The 17,672-nt window shown below is 43.6% G+C and overlaps 1 protein-coding gene across 2 annotated transcripts in view; it reads left to right on the plus strand.

Annotated features, from left to right (window-relative positions):
* UST (uronyl 2-sulfotransferase) overlaps positions 1 to 17,672 on the plus strand; it is a 636,424-nt gene that overhangs the window by 292,983 nt on the left and 325,769 nt on the right. For both annotated transcript variants that reach the window (XM_069973781.1, XM_069973782.1), the window contains exon 3: positions 10,233 to 10,388. In XM_069973781.1, the coding sequence (XP_069829882.1) occupies positions 10,233 to 10,388 (156 nt within the window). The remainder of the gene's footprint in view (positions 1 to 10,232; positions 10,389 to 17,672) is intronic.

The raw sequence follows: 17,672 nt of genomic DNA on the forward strand, positions 1-17,672 counted from the left end.
AGGGATATTGTCTTAATAGTGTTATCCCTTGCCTCTCGGGAGGAAACGAAACCCACTTGTCTGCGTGTATCATGCCCGGTATGTGGGGTTGTAAGCGCAGGGCTAACATTTTAGAATAAATCTTTAAATCAATATTAATTAAGGATATGGGCCGGAAGTTTCCGCACACCGTGGTATCCTTTCCAGGCTTAGGCAGTACCGTTATATGCGCCCTAAGGGCCTGCGAGGGAAAGGAGCAGCCCCCTGATATAGCGTTGAAGGCGGACAGCATCAAAGGAGTCAGTGACTCCCCAAGAACTTTGTAAAACCTGGGGGATAACCTGTCAGGGCCAGGACTCTTGCCCGCCTTCAACGTTTTCAGCACGACCGCCATCTCTTCTGCCGTGAAGTCATCTTCCATGGTTGATGCCTCAGAGGCAGGAATCCTCCCAGGAGCGTTTTCAGCTAGGTAGGCGTCCCTTTTATCAACTATGTCGGGTGTCTCACGGCTCTCTGCCTGCAGATTGTATAAAGAGGAATAGTACTTCCGGAATTCCTCCAGAATATCGGAGGTAGAGTGTACTATACCCTTAGAAGGGGAATTAATAGAGAACAGATAGGGTTGCAACGTTCTAGGGTGTAACGTCCTAGCTAGGAGCCTACTGCTCTTATCTCCATATTCAAAATAATTACATCTTATCTTGTCTCAGAAGCATAAGGATCTTTTGTCTAGGATAGCTAGGATAGCTTGTCTAAGATTGAGGATTTCAGCAGTTAATGCAGGCGTGGGTGTGGTTCTATTAGACATCTCCCTGTGGTCCAGATCCGCTAGCAGCTTTTTTAATTTGGCAGAGTTCGCCCTCTTGAGACGAGCTCCGTGGGATATAAAGATACCTCTAAGAACGCATTTAAGCGCCTCCCACTTCATAGGTGGACTCGTTGGGTCATCCACATGAACTCTCTCAAACTCAGCTATGGCTTTTTTGAGATCAGAGAGACAAAGAATATCATTCAATAGGTTATCATTAAGGCGCCAGCTATAACCTCTCGAGCGGGAGAACTCCTGCCCAAAGGATCCCAGAATTGGGGCGTGAGCGGACCACAGGAAGATGTCAATGGAGGGTGTGGGACCATGATCCAGAAGGGCGTGCGAAACAAATAGGTAATCCAGCCTACAGTAGCTGTTATGGGCCTCAGAATGGTGGCTAAAGTCCTTGAGCCCAGGATGTAGCAGTCTCCAAAGATCAACTAGGTGAAGGCGAGACAACTCTTTTTTGAGTCTACAAATGGCATTCTTAGGGAAAGAGGACCTACCTGTCGAAGAATCCAGAACCGGGTCAAAGCAGAGATTAAAGTCCCCGCCCAAGGCGATGTTGGAGCCATCTGCGAAGTTTGCTAGCTCATGCAAAACCTTGATGCCAAAGGCAACTTGTCCCTGGTTCGGGATATAAACATTGGCAAGCGTTAAAGGAGAAGTCCGGCGAAAATTATTTTTTTATATGTTATTACTTATGGAAAGTTATACAATTTTCTAATGTACATTAATTATGGGAAATGCTCATATACTGCTATTTCCCTTAATTTAGTGTATCAGGAAGTGTTAGAATTATCTCTGAAGCAGTGACGTCACGATCAACGGTGTAATTCCTATGGAGTGTCCAGCAGGGGGCGCTCTATATATAGAAGTCAATGGTACTCATTGACTTCTATATATAGTGCGCCCCTGCTGGACACTCCATAGGAATTACAGTGTATGTAATGTAATGTAATGCACTGTACTGTTGTGACTTTATGAATACATTTATGGAATACTTTGGGGAGCAAGTGTCCTTGCTCCCCAAAGTATCCCATAAATGTATTCAATGAATACATTTGCAGGGCACCGAGCAGGGAGGGAGAGAGGTGCCATCTACCTCCCCCCTCCTTGCTCGGTGCTGGGAACATATACAAAGCACTACTCCCCCATTATCTGCAGATAATGGGGGAGTAGTACCTTTTGCTATCCCTATCACCGCCCGCGCCGCCGCCGCTCACACAGGGGCTGCTATTCATGCCCCCCGCCGCTCCCCCTCCTCCTCCTCCCGGCATCAAACTTACGATCGCGCCGCTGATTCCCCGCCGCCCGCGCCGCTCCTAGCTACCCGCCCGCTTGCTCGCCCGCCCCGTTCCTGGCCGCCGCTCTCTGCTCATGCCGGCCGCGTCAGCCCGCCCCCACCCCGGCCGGGGACAACAGGAAGCGCTGTGCTCCCGGCCGGGGTGGGGGTGGGCTGACGCGGCCGGCATGAGCAGAGAGCGGCGGCCAGGAACAGGGCGAGCGAGCGGGCGGGTAGTTAGGAGCGGCGCGGGCGGCGGGGATTCAGCGGCGCGATGAATAGCAGCCCCTGTGTGAGCGGCGGCGGCGCGGGCGGTGATAGGGATAGCACAGGTACTACTCCCCCATTATCTGCAGATAATGGGGGAGTAGTACTTTGTATATGTTCCCAGCACCGAGCAGGGAGGGGGGAGGTAGATGGCACTCCTCTCCCTCCCTGCTCGGTGCCCTGCAAATGTATTCATTGAATACATTTATGGGATACTTTGGGGAGCAAGGACACTTGCTCCCCAAAGTATTCCATAAATGTATTCATAAAGTCACAACAGTACAGTGCATTACATTACATTACATACACTGTAATTCCTATGGAGTGTCCAGCAGGGGCGCACTATATATAGAAGTCAATGGTACTCATTGACTTCTATATATAGAGCGCCCCCTGCTGGACACTCCATAGGAATTACACCGTTGGTCGTGACGTCACTGCTTCAGAGATACTTCTAACACTTCCTAATACACTAAATTAAGGGAAATAGCAGTATATGAGCATTTCCCATAAATAATGTACATTAGAAAATTGTATAACTTTCCATAAGTAATAACATATAAAAAAAATAATTTTCGCCGGACTTCTCCTTTAACACAGAGGTAGACAACTTAATTTTAGCAAATAAAAATCTGCCTTCAGGATTTAATTTTGTGTCTATGATCTCGTGTTGTAGTGATCAATGTAAAGCTATAGAAACGCCACAGACCTTCCTGTCGGGGTGGGTTCCATGAAGCCATGTGGTATAGTATTTAGAGGAACATTTTGGGGTACTATGGGCTGTGAAATGAGTCTCCTGAAACATGGCCACCTTGACCTTCTTTTTGTGCATGCGATATAAAATTTGCCCTCTTTTAGAGGGATTATTGAGGCCCCTAACGTTATAGGTGCAAATAGACACACTAGCCATGGGGACAGACTAAGGAGTATCGTAGTATGAAGTACCCTTCTGGCATGGCAAGAGGATGATAGAGAGGGAGGGAAAGGGGAGGGGGGAAAAAGAGGACAAACCCAACACACACACACCAACAGAAGACAGACATAACAAACATGGTATAGAAATCAAAATACAAGTGAAATAACGATAAACCGGGAAATTGAGACCAAAACGTCTCTAAAACTCTCTAACAGACAAATGTCTCCGACAGCCTCTGCTGTCTACCCTAAGTGGGGAAGAGGAGGGTCACACGGGAAGCAGCCAGACCCCCTCCACAGTAATATGGTAGTAGAAAGTAAACTATAAACTCAGCTTAACATAAACTCAAAACAGTGTTGGCAACACCCTACATCATAGACCTAGTAACACAGGGCAGATTACAACAGGAGATGATCATGGCGTCTTCTCCCTTTGGCGCCTCGTCTTCTGCTGGGATCTGGATTCCACTCTTTGCCAACCTTCTCCTGGAGGTGGAATTGGTAAATTGCAGACCGAAGGCCAGTCAGGAAGGGACAACATAGGAAGTTCAAAAGGCAGGTCCCCCAGGAATCGGAATACAGCCAACTTTCCATCTTTCCTGGCATGTAATTGAAACGGGTAGCCCCAGCGGTATGGAATGTCATTTTCTCGTAGAGCTGCTAGTATAGGCCGCACCGCTTTGCGTAGCAACAAAGTACGTCTTGCCAAATAAGGCAAAAGAATCACTGGGCAGCCTTTGTATGTCAGATCCTTAAGTTCTCTTGCCCTAGAAAGGATGGCTTCCTTTTCTTTATAGAAGTGGATCCTGCATATTATATTGCGGGGACGCTGCGGATCAGTAGGTTTAGGGCCCAGGGAACGATGTATGCGATCGATCTCTATCTTATTATCCGGGGGGCTCTGCAGCATGTCCGAGAAGAACTCCGTAGCCCATGCCTCCAATTGCTCCGGGCCTATGTCCTCTGTCAATCCACTGATACGCACATTGTTGCGTCGGTGACGATTCTCCAAATCGTCTAAATGGAGCTGTATCTCCGCTATCTGGGAAGCATTGTTAAGAATCGCCTGTCTGTGCTGATCTAGGACAGTATATGTCCGCTCTTGGGCCTCCTCGGCAATGTAGAACTCCAATGACGTGTGGTACGCCTTGAAGCGATCCAGTATGCAGAGGCCGGGGTGATCAGGACAGGTGTCACACTGGAAAATGGTGTCCTTCCTGATCTCCCTGTTACCCCACACTCTGCACTTCTTCTGGGGTCTCCCGTTCTCCTGTGTGCGGGACGTCACCTTGAAAATGTTGCCCTGGTGCGATACGGGGTCCATCACATCCAGAAGCGCTGGGTCTGCTCCATGGCTGCTAAATATTAGGGCTCTATTACTGCTTCTGATATTTTTGGATTTTGGATTTTTGAATTGATCAGCCAATAGCAGCGATCGTCAGCACGGGAGGGGTTAATCACCCCCCGTGCCGACAAGCAGGGATGGCCTGCTATACATTATAGCAGGTCATCTTCCCCGATCGCTGCGTGCCCGAACCACGGGCGTAAATGTACGCCCGTTTGCGTTAAGGCTTGGGTTTTGGTGGCGTACACTTACGCCCGCGGTCGTTAAGGGGTTAAAGGAAAACTTTAAAATATAACGTTTATTTTATTCAATTAATAAATTAAAGTTATATTTTAAAATATTTTAAAGTTTTCCTTTATTATCAGTATATTGCCTAATGGAATAAATCCAATCTTGTGGAACGAATATTAACCCCTTAGCGACCCATGACGTATCTGATACGTCATGGTGCCGCTCGGGGTGTTCAGAGCGGGGTCCCGCCTCAGCGTCGGAATGACGCTTATCCCGGCTCGGCAATAGATTGCTATGGCCTGCAGCAGGCCATAGTAATCTATGACCGATCTAATCGATCTTTGCTGTGTATATACACAGCATTGATCTCTATGAGAGATCAGTGCTGTCTATATACAAGTCCCCCAGGGGGGCTTCTAGTTACAGTAAAAAAAAAAGTAAAAAAGTGTTTTTATTAATAAAAAATCCCCTCCCCTAATAAAAGTCCAAATCACCCCCCTTTTCCCATTTTATAAATATAAATTAATAAATAAATAAACATATTTAGTATCGCCGCGCGCGTAATCGCCCGAACTATTAATTAATCACATTCCTGATCTCGCACGGTAAACGGCGTCAGCGCAAAAAAATTCCAAAGTGCAAAATTGCGCATTTTTGGTCGCATCAAATCCAGAAAAAATGTAATAAAAAACGATCAAAAAGTCGTATATGCGCAATCAAGGTACCGATAGAAAGAATACATCATGGCGCAAAAACTGACACCTCACACAGCCCCATAGACCAAAGGATAAAAGCGCTATAAGCCTGGGAATGGAGCGATTTTAAGGAACGTATATTTGTTAACAATGGTTTGAATTTTTTACAGGCCATCCGATACAATATAAGTTATACATGTTATGTATCATAGTAATCGTAACGACTTGAGGAACATGCATAACAAGTCAGTTTTACCATAGGACGGACTGCGTAAATGTAAAACTCCCCGAAATCAAAACAAATTCGTTTTTTTTTTCAATTTGATAGCGCAAATGATTTTTTTCCGGTTTCGCAGCATATGTTATGGAAAAATAATGCCTGTCATTGCAAAGTACAATTGGTTTCGCAAAAAATAAGCGCTCATATACGTCTCTAGGTGAAAAAATGCAAGCGCTATGGACTTTTAAACTTAAAATGGAATAAGCAAAAGCGCAAAAACGAAAATAGGCTTTGACCTTAAGGGGTTAAGGTGATTAAAAAATAAATATACACATTCCCCATCCCCCTTTATAAATGATCCCCTATTAATAAAATACACATATTTGGTATCACCGTGTCTGTAATGACCCAGTCTATTAACCTGTTACATTAATTATTCCGCCTGATTAACGCCGCAAAAAAAAAAAAAAACCTAATCAAAATGACAATTTTTTTTTTAATCCCACACCCTAAAAATTATACATAAAAGCTATCAAAATGTCACATACCCAAACTGTGTACCACTAAAAACGTCAGCTTATGCCGCAAAAAAAGCCCTAACATAACTCCATTGGCGAAAAAATAAAAATATTACTGCTCTTACAATATGCAAGACACAAACAGCTTTTATAGTACAAATGCTGCTAAAGCCTCAAAAGAAGAAGAAATGGCAAAATCTGTTAAGCAGGGGAATAAAACCTTCTTCAGATATATAAGTGACAGGAAGAAGAATGGCTGCAGCATTACTAAAATAAGTAATTGTGAGAATACGTTTGTTGATGGAGATAAGGCGGTCACTGACTATTTGAATAGTTACTTCTGCTCAGTGTTTTCAGAAGGCGGCCTTCACAATCACTGGATGGTTGGACACAGCATTGCCTCCAGCTATATGGGTTCAGCTCCAGTATTTTCAGAGGCTGAAGTTGCAGAGGAACTTGCCCGTTTAAAGCTGAATAAGGCGATGGGTCCAGATGGCGTCCACCCCAGGGTTCTTAAAGAACTTCGGATCTGTGATTGTTGCCCCCCTGACAGATCTGTATAATCAATCCCTGCTAACAGGAGATGTCCCCGATGATTGGAGAACGGCCAATGTTATACCAATCCACAAGAAGGGGAGTAGAGAAGAGCCCAGTAACTACAGGCCAGTGAGCTTAACATCTGTAGTAATGGAAATGATGAAAGATAATGGATCACCTAAGAATCAACAATCTGATGGATCCAAACCAGCATGGCTTTACTGAGGGCCGATCATGTCAGACTAATCTCATTGATTTCTTTGATTATGCCACAAAAGTGCTGGATGAAGGTGGTGCTGTGGATATCGCCTATCTGGACTTCAGCAAAGCTTTTGATACAGTTCCCCATAAAGAGCTGATAGAGAAGTTGGAGAAAATTGGACTTAATCCCTGGATAGTTCATTGGATTTGTGGTTGGCTGAAGGATAGATATCAAAGGTTTGTTGTTAATGGTGTATATTCCGAGCAGAGACTGGTTACAAGTGGTGTGCCACAAGGGTCTGTTCTGGTCCTATTCTTTTTAATATGTTTGTAAGTGACATAGGAGAAGGTTTGGTAGGTAAAGTTTGTCTGTTTGCAGACGACACAAAAGTGTGCAATAGGGTTGATATGCCTGGAGGTGTCAGTAATATGGAAAATGATTTAGCTTTGCTAGATAAGTGGCCCAAACAGTGGAAATTGAAGTTCAACGTTTCCAAATGTAAAATAATGCACTTGGGGAGGAGGAATCCTCTATCCGAGTATCACATCAGCAGCACTGTGTTGGAAAAGACTTCAGAAGAGAAGGATTTAGGGGTAGTGATTTCTGACAGCCTTAAAATGAGTCACCAGTGCAACCAGGCGGTGGGGAAAGCAAATTGTATGCTGGGGTGTATAACTAGAGGTATAACCAGTAGGAAGAGGGAGATTGTGATCCCGCTGTATAGAGCTCTGGTGAGACCACATCTGGAATATTGTGTCCAGTTCTGGAGACCTCATCTAAAAAAGGACATTGATAAAATAGAACGGGTCCAAAGACGGGCTACAAAAATGGTGGAGGGTGTGAGGCATAAACCATATCAGGAAAGACTTAAGGATTTGAATCTGTATAGTCTGGAGGAAAGAAGGGAAAGGGGGGACTTGATTGAAACCTTTAAGTATGTTACAGGACTAAACAAGGTTCAAGAGGGGAGTGTTTTTAGTAAAAGTCTGAGCTCAAGAACAAGAGGACACAGTGAGAGGTTAGTTGGGGAAAGCTCAGAAGCAACGTAAGAAAATATTATTTTACTGAAAGAGTAGTAGATACCTGCAATAACAGAATAAACATACATCTATCCTAAGATAATAAGAAAGAAAATACTAAAAGGGCAGACTAGATGGACCCAGTGGTCTTTTTCTGCCGACAATCTTCTATGTTTCTATGTTTCTTCTATGTTTCTAAATGCCATTGTCACGTCCGTAGGGGATCAGTGAGCCCTAACTGAACCCAGCCCACTGTCTCTACCTACTTGGACGTACTGCCCTAGGTGGCAGACCCCAACTGGACGGCAGTCCCTACACTGCTAAGTGCAGGGCCAGACAAGGAGAAAAGTCAGCAGTCCAAGTCAAAGCAGCCAGGTACGTATAAACCACAAATCAGAACCAAAATCACAGTCAGAAAACAAGTCAGAGGTCAAATCCAAGATAGCAATACAGTACAAAATCACAATACAAAGGGAATACCGTTCAAACGGGCCAAGGTCAGAAACACTGTCAGGAGCAAGGTACAAAATCAGATAACAAGCCAAAGTCAGGAAACAAATGCAGAGGTCAGGAACACAGGGAGTCAGAACACAGAGTAATGCTGGTGTAGTAAAGCAAGGCAAAACTATCACTGGCAGCTATGGAACCTAAGCTGCTTGTTTAAATCCACCGCCCCTGATTTGCATGAAGCGCCTGGCAGCTCGCGATTGGCTCTGTGCTCCTGCACAGCTTCGCTCCAGCCCCCTACTGCTGATAGGTTGCTTATCTGCAGCATCAGCTGGCTGGGCGTGTATGGAAATGTCAGCCTGCCTCTGCCTCTGCAGCGCTGCAGAGCGACCAGGTAAATACATGACAGCCATAAACTATAACAAAAGCTATAGAAAATGGATATCACTGTATTTGTACCAACCTGACGAACCTGACCAACCGCTGCTAAATTGTGTTTTTTTATTCATACCGCCTCATAAAAAATTTAATTATAAATTATTAGGGTCTCACATCCCCCAGAATGGTACAAATAGAAACGCCAGCTTGTCTTACACAAATATTTTGGCACCGCAAGGCCTCTGTGACATGGTATAATGGCTAAAAAAAACTGAAATAAAAAAAGGCCCCAAAATTCACCAGGTCTCTGTCATGTCTGCGGTTTGTGGTTGAGGTGACGCACTGCGGCCACATAAACATCAGGGAAGGGAAGACAGGTGGAGGTGCATACGCCCTTACCTCCACCTGTCCTCCCTTCCCTGATGTTTATTGTGCCTGAATAAAGATTCCAGAAGATTGGTGAGTGCCCGGACCTCTGTCTTCATTGTTTACATGATACATTCTTCTGTTTTACGGAGCACCCTGTTGGAATCACTGTGTCATTGCATACCCACCTGTTATCTCAGCGTTAGTGGTGCTGACCTCATTCTGCTTTAGAGATTTTTCAGTTAGTATTTGCTGTGTTAGAGGAACAAATGTATTAAAATAGAATATCTGCCCAAAAAATTAAAATTTAAAATTTCCCCTCCAATTTGCTTAAATTTCTGCGAAACACCTAAAGGGTTAATAAACTTATGAAATGTTACTTTGAATACTTTGAGGGGTGCAGTTTTTACAGTGGAGGGATTTTTGGGGGTAACTAACATATAGTCCCCACAAATCCGCTTCAGAACTGAAATGGTCCCTAATAAAATCAGAATTGAAATTTCGAAGTCCTCTAACATCCTAAGAAGTAAAAGGACGTTCACCAAATGACATCACCATAAAGCAGACATGTTGTAGATGTTGCAGTAATAATTAGTTCATGTGGCATGACTATCTTTCTTAGGAAAAGAGAATTTTGAATAATAGGCCCTTGGCATTAAGGCTAAAACAGGCTGAAGAGGCAAGGGGTTAAACTATTTTTATAATATTATTTTACTGCCTACTTTTACAGAACCCCTCCGCTGTCACACTATGTGTTGGATGCATTAAGCTACATTTCTCATTTCAGCAATAATAATACTTTTCTCTGCATGAAGCATTTCACTGTACAAAAGCAGACATTACTTCTTATTCTATCTTCATGGTATATAGGTCTCTTTTATTTACTTTTCACTGCCCTTTCATCTAGCAGTGCATGGAATGCTGGGTTCTGTATTTCAGGCAATGAATATGATATCTGTTATATGAGTAATACTAGTTTTCTTACTTTCACTAATGCCCATGTTTTTCACATTTTCTTAGGCACTACCCTTTCCTAGCCAAGTTGTATATAACAGAGTTGGAAAATGTGGAAGCAGGACCGTTGTTTTACTACTGCGCATTCTGTCTGAAAAACATGGATTTAATTTGGTGACTTCTGACATTCACAATAAAACTCGGCTTACCAAGAGCGAACAGGTAAGGTTAAAAAAAACCCCATAAAAATCTGTTTTCTGTGTTTTTAAGGCATGTTCTCCAAAAGTCTTAAGGGGTACTCAAAAGACATTAAAATAATGGGTTTTTTTTTGCTAATAGATTGGTTTAATAAAGTTTAATATATTACTTTGTAATATAACTTTATTTAAAATATATATAGGTACTTCCAGTGCTGGGCAGCAGTAAGAGGCGAGAATGCCCCCTACCATCACCAAGAGCAGAATGCCGTCCTACCATCACCCTGTGTACTGTATATTCTTATATACAGCACACGGGGGGAAGAGACTGCCCAACACAATTCCTATGTCCCATATCCTTATTTCTGCCAGGCACTGGAAATACATATAAAAATAAAAAAAACACATTAAAAAAAATAAAGTTATATGCTATCTATAAAAAAAGCATATTTTTCATCCGGAGTACCCCTTTAGTCCTTCTGAGTATTTTGATTTGCCTCCCATCTTTCTAGGGTTACAGATAAGGCATTACAGCTTTACACAGAAGAGACAGAGATTGTGTGATCTCTGTCTCAGAAGGGAGGGGGAGGACAGAGGAGTGGAGACAGAGGGAAGCAGGCAGTAAGGATTTTCAGCAGCTTCAGGGTGTGAGTCAGCATGTGCTGCAGAAAAACGGGCCAATTTATGTAATAGAAACCTTTTACACACCAGCTTAGATTATGAGTGGGAATTAAACAAGGTTAAATCTTAAGTATTTAAAACAATTATGGTACCAACTTCTTCATCATGTAAGTGCTAGTTTGATTCTGTGAACTGCCTCCATTTGACCTAGGCCACATTCACACTTCTGTAAATTTTATGGACCTTCCTGACGTGAAGGTATGTCATGGAGAGTTTCCCTGTCTGGCATGATGTATCAGTATCATGCCGGCAACAGTGAAAATATTTGAATTTCCGCCTCTGTAACTTTCCTGTTTAAGTGGTTAGCACTGTAGCCTTGCAGCGCTGGGGTCCTGGGTTCAAATCCCACCAAGGGCAACATCTGCAAAGAGTTTGTATGTTCTCTCCGTGTTTGCGTGGGTTTCCTCTGGGTACTCTGGTTTCCTCTTACACCCAAAACATACAGATAGGTGAATTTTTTTTTTTAATAAAAAAAAAACTACACAACGTGACAACAGCCATTGTCGTAAGTGAATTAAAAATATGCCCTATGGTCTATCAAAAACAATCTAAAGTTCTTCAGGAACGGTTCAGACAGAAAAAGTTTACTGAGAAACCAGTAATGGATGCTAAGAGAAAGCAAGAGCACTAAAACCTAGGATTATTAAAGAACCAAAAGACGCAAGAACAAAATAGAAAACTGATTTTGCCCATGGAATAATTTTTATTACCACCGATGATGAACAACATAGAGAGATCAGACATATTTTGACCAGACATTGGTCAGTTTTAAATAATGATCCCTTCAAAGGATATATTACCCTAGTAAACCTATACTCACCTACCGGAGAGCTCTCACACTAAAAAATATCTTGGGTTTTAGCCAAATTAATCAGCATAAAATCAGCCAAGGTGTCATTGTTGCCAGGTTCTTTTCAATGTAATACGAGGAGTTACCTTTGTTGCCAGACCATCTTCCATGGAATTAATCGGTTTCAGTCCCTATCTACACTTGAGGTTTTCACCATGCGCTTTCATCTTACATGCCAGTATCTATTTAGCACAATGCAGAAGCTCTTTGCGATATATAGGCTGTACAATATAACCCATGCATAATCAGCTCAATGGACGTAGATGTAATAATAAAAAAGGTCTTCTGAATCAGAGGTTATCCCGTAATTTTAGTACACATCATAATTAAGATTCCTGTTCCCTGAGGGTCATGCCAATAGACAGGTTTATTATACACAAAAAAAGAAGCGAATATATAAAAAGAATATAAAAAAGAGTTAAGTCTATTGGATCGGCTATATACTCTTGTACCTGAGGGACTAAACGAGATATCTGATACAAATATTTGCTGACTACATTTTATATCACCATTGTAATATATGATTATGCCTGTTTTTATCATATGTTATTTTATTGTACTTGTATAACATTTCTGATTTGGCATATTAACAAAGTGCTCTGAATGCCCACTGTCAAATAGAGGCATTTCACAGAATCAAACTAGCACTTAAAAGAAGTCGTTTCACTCAACTTTGAATCAAATATGTTGCACCAAGCTTTTTTAAAATAAATATATGTATTATTATTATTATTATTATTTTATTGTTGTTGTTATTATTATTATTTTTTCATTGTATGTGGACACTTGATGTGTCATAGAGACTTGTCAAAAGTTTTGACTGGTCCTGGTCTGACCCACGTTCAGACCAATACCGATCATCATAACGAGCAGGGAGAGGACCATGCTGCAGGGTGTCCGCTCCCCGCTCTGTGTCAGCATAATCAGTTGACTTCTTCAAAAATGTGCCAACTACAGAGCCAAACTGGGTAAATATATATCACACACCTATATCTAATAGGGCCAAAAGCCCTTAACACACCCTGATTGGCTTTAACTGTTAAAATTTTACTTTTATTGGTCTTCACTTAAAAATGACATGTGTAGCTTTCATCATGGTTAAAACCACAGACCCCCACAGCTAATTCAGAATCACATCTTAAATAATCCTAATAGGGCTCAATCTAGTATAAGTAGCTGCAGACTGCTAACTAGTAAAATGTATTTTTTATACAGCTAATGGTAGAATGACAATTTAAAATAAAAATCACATAGCTCCATAAACTTACATTATGAGCCCGACTGATCATGTGGTACAGAGCTGGGAGAGCACCGCACACCGCACCGCGGTCTTCTCCCGGCTTGTTCTCCTGATCGGTATGGGTCTGAACACATAGACCCAGGCGGTCAAAACATTTGACATGTCTCTATCTCAAAAGTTGTCTATGATGATGATGACACTTTAAGTAGATTACCTGTGCATGTATGTAGTACTTGTATAGATGTAAAGTTGTAGTGTATACATGCCAGTATTTAATGATTTTATCAGATATATTTTCTGTTATAATTCTTAAGTGATGATACTACAGCACATTTACACATGACCGATTATAATAGAAAAGAAAAGCTATTCCAGAACAGGTGTCTTTTACTTGGAACTTAAGAAGCTTAAAAACAAACAAATTCAGGGAAACAGAACATAAGAATCCCTGGTATTTTCCGAGGATTCTATTTTGCAGTTTGGCTATGAAATAGTGCAACAAATAGTGCAACAAAGTAATAAAATTACTTTGTTAAATTTCAGTAAAGTGGAATCAGGAAATGTGAGTAAAAAATTTAGTTAGCAAGAATTTACAAATTCCCTTTAATGTTAAGTGAGAAAGTTAGACATTTCCTATTTCAATATTTACAAAGAACAGCAAATGGGCAATACTTCAAGACTGTAATACAGTGATTTGCAATTAACAAAAAATGTTTTTCCAGTCATTACATACAGAGTCATTACATACAGAGTGAACTTTTTGAAGCGTTTATTTCTGTTAAAGTTGATAATAATGGATTATAGCAAAGAAAAACCCAAAAGTCAGTATTTCAGAAAATGCACAAGCAACCAGGAAAACCAGGATTGTAACAAAAATGCCATTCAAAAATGTGTTACATCTGTTAATGAATACCGCTTGCTATGATATTATACCGCTTGGAGATTCTCCTTGGTGGTGTATGATATACTGGATTTCCCTACACCTGCGCCAGGCTCGTTTGGAAGAATCTTTCCTGTCCCAGTTGGTTGCTGCAGGGAATTCGCTCTACTGCTACCGTCTTCACCTCCCGGTTTATCCGTGAGGCACCTGTAGCCGGCTGCGGTGTTATATTGAGCTACTGATAGTGTTGTGCCTACATATGCACAACCTGTATAGGTGAGCATACACTCTGTTTACCTCTTCTGCTTATTTTAAGCTGACCTTAATTACTGCACTAGAAGACGCCCCACTTCTGCCTTTGTGTTTATTTAAACATTTGGGAGAGATTCACAAAGAGTGGACTGCTGCTGGAGTCAGTGCTTTAAAAGCCTCCACATACAGACGTCTTGAAGTGTTGCATTCCCCGTGTCAAGCCACCCCTGACCAATAAACAACACCAGAAGCATCTTATCTGGGCCAAGAAAAGAAGAACTGGACTGTTGATCAGTGGTCCAAGGTGCTGATTTCAGATGAAAGTAAATTTTGCATTTCATTTGGAAACCAAGGTTACAAAGTCTGGAGGAAGAGTCCAAACAGCTTTAGGGTCTAGTATGAAGTTTCCTCAATCAGTGATGGTTTGGGAAGCCATGTCATCTGCTGGTGTAGGATCACTGTGTTTCATCCACACCAAAGTCAACGCTGCTGTCTACCAGAAAATATTAGAGCACTCCATGCTTTCCTGTGCTGAAAAGGTTTTTGGAGATGAAATTTTCATCTTCCAGCAGGATTTGGCACCTGTCCACACTGCCAAAAGTACCAATACCTGGTTTACTAACCACGGCATCACTGTGCTTGATTGGCCAGCAAACTCGCCAGACCTTAACCCCATAGAGAATTTATGGGGTATTATCAAGAGGAAGATGAAAGACACCAGACCCAACAATGCAGACGAGCTGAAGGCCGCTATCAAAGCAAACTGGGCTTCAATAATACCTCTGCAGTGCCATCAGCTGATCACCTCCATGCCACGCCACATTGATGCCGTCATTCATGCAAAAGGTGCCCGACCAAGTATTGAGGGCATTAACTGTACAGACTTTTCATTTGGTCGACATTTCTGTGTATATAGGCCGCTGAGGGGGCGAGGCCTATGTGACGATGACATCACGGATGGGGACGGGGCTACGTGGCGCTAGGGGCGGAGAGATGTGGCACAAAGGCTGCAAGACCCCGCCCACATATACCAATCCACAGGTGATAAAAACAACTTTTTACCAGAACAAGCACCATGAGGTGTGATATAAAATAAGTAATGAAAGCTGTAACATTTACCCTTTACACCTGTGGAGAGCAGTCAAAATGCAAAAAGGGGTGACAGTGTCAGTTTAAAGATTTTTATCTGATCCAACTCTGGAGCAGGCAATATACAATTGTCCATGCGAAAAACATGCAGAATCCAAATTTATGCCGCCACCTGCAGTGATTGGCCTTAGGCCTTGTTTATTGTCATTGCAAATGATGCTTAACAGGAAACTTTAATCGGTTAAAAGGTATTGTTTCATGGGGGCGTGGCCTGGACATGGAGCAGGCCGGACATGCTGTGTGAGAGCTCCGGCATATTCAGCACCCCGGGCACCACCGCTGACCGCCCACAGCCTCCCAGAGAGCCTGGAGACCTCCCGAGACATGCTAAGAAGATCTTGCTGCCCCTCAGTGACACCTGGCTCCTCCATCACTTGTTACCTGACGGCCGGTGGGGACACTGCAGCATCAGCGCATGCGTCCAAGATGGCGGCGCCGCGCGCTTCACTGAAGGTGAACACAGAAACTGATGGCGGGGCCCGCCCATTCTCCTGCAGACAAGCGGTCTGGTGAGTCCCCTACAGCCCGGTCACCTGCAGCAGTGGGCACGAACACCACCAGACCCGGGTGTGGAGGAGGCAGTACTTCGGGCAGCCCGAGGGGTCCACTTAACCCTCTTGTCACCTCATGCTTGCCCCTTGTGGAGACAAACCCTAGCCCACACCGCACAGACCAGCAGGGGGACGCAGCTGCAGAAAAGGGACAGGGGAAGGCTGCTGAGGCAAGACCTGCAGCACATAAAACCCCCCTGCATGATCTCAGTGTCATGGAACAGAGATCCAGTGATAAGGGAGCCCCTCTGCCTGGGGGGTCCCAAAACAATATGGGGGTTGCTGCAGAGACTCTCTCCCAGGGACAGTCTCCCATCCATTCGCGGGAGGGGGACACAGCCATGCTGTCTGACGTGCATAACCAAACACAGTCTGCATGTTACCTTGCTCCAGATAACCCGGAGGACTTTTCCAGCACCCCAATGATATTTCACACTGAAATGCATGGAGACTCCTCCAGTGATGCTTGTTCTCTGTCAGGGGACTCAGACAGACTGTCTGGTAAAAAAAGAATGAAACTCAGGGACTTGTATTCTCTTCTAAGTGATTTGCCTATGATGAAGGACCTTTCTGCTCTAATCCAACAAGTAGAATCTCATCATGAGAAAGTGTTAAAGGAGCTGAAAGCAGATATCGGGTCCCTGTCCCAAAGCATGTCCTCACAGGAAGCTGGTGCTAGTGCCTTAGACAAACGCATCACCAAGATAGAGGACACCCTAACTTTGCAACGTTCCTTTAAACGTACTTTGCTGCTCCAAGTGGATGATCAAGAAAATAGGGGGTGCAGGAACAACGTTATACTTAGGGGTGTCCCGGACCCGGTCCAAGCCAAAGACTTACAGCTCGCAGTCACAACCATATTTAACACAGTCCTGGGTAGACAACTGGACACTGAGATTAACATAGACAGAGTGCACAGGATTTCTGGTCCAAAGGTCCCAGGTCGGCTTGACCCTAGAGATGTTCTCTGCAGAGTCCATTTCTACAAGAAGCCATCTTGCAAAAGGCTTGGCAGAAGGGCCCGGCCCCCTTCCAGGATTCCTCGATCCAACTTCTTCCTGATGTTTCCAGACGCACACTGGCTATGAGACGTTTGCTTAAGCCCCTATTGCAGAAGATACAGGAGGCTGGTGCCTTTTACCGTTGGGGCCACCCGTTTCGTGTGATAATACGTCGTGACAATGATGTCTTTACGCTGCACTCCCCGGATCAAGCAGAGGACTTAGCAAGGTTCCTGGAGCTGCCGTCCCTTCCTCTCCCCGATTGGCTTGACTTTCCATTGCCCATTTTGTCTCTGCCCCGCTGCCTCAGAGGAAGAATCGACGTGCTGGGGGATAACGGCCTGGCGGAGAAGTCGCCTCCTGGGCGGAAGATGGCTGATGAAGACATGCAGACTTTGTTCGTCTAGCTCCTTTTGATGTTTCTTTGTTCTCAAAAGGGCCATGTTTCTTATTTGCCCATAGCAGGCTAGTTGTCTTCTGTTCCTGACACTACCTCTCTCTCATATTCTCTCTGGTGGTTGGGGCTCACTGGGTATGATGGCCGTGGGTAGCCGTCAAGTTACTTTCTTTTCTAAACATGTTATTTCTTCATAGGTGCATTGGGGTGTTTATTAGCTGTTCCTGAATTCTGCTCCGGTCCCCCCACGACCCTGCTTTAGCTTTAGTCTGACCTCAGCGGGTGCGATCTTTGCGTCCCCATAGAGG

Source organism: Dendropsophus ebraccatus, chromosome 6, assembly GCF_027789765.1.
Source record: "Dendropsophus ebraccatus isolate aDenEbr1 chromosome 6, aDenEbr1.pat, whole genome shotgun sequence".
In the NCBI taxonomy this organism is placed as follows: Eukaryota; Metazoa; Chordata; class Amphibia; order Anura; family Hylidae; genus Dendropsophus; species Dendropsophus ebraccatus.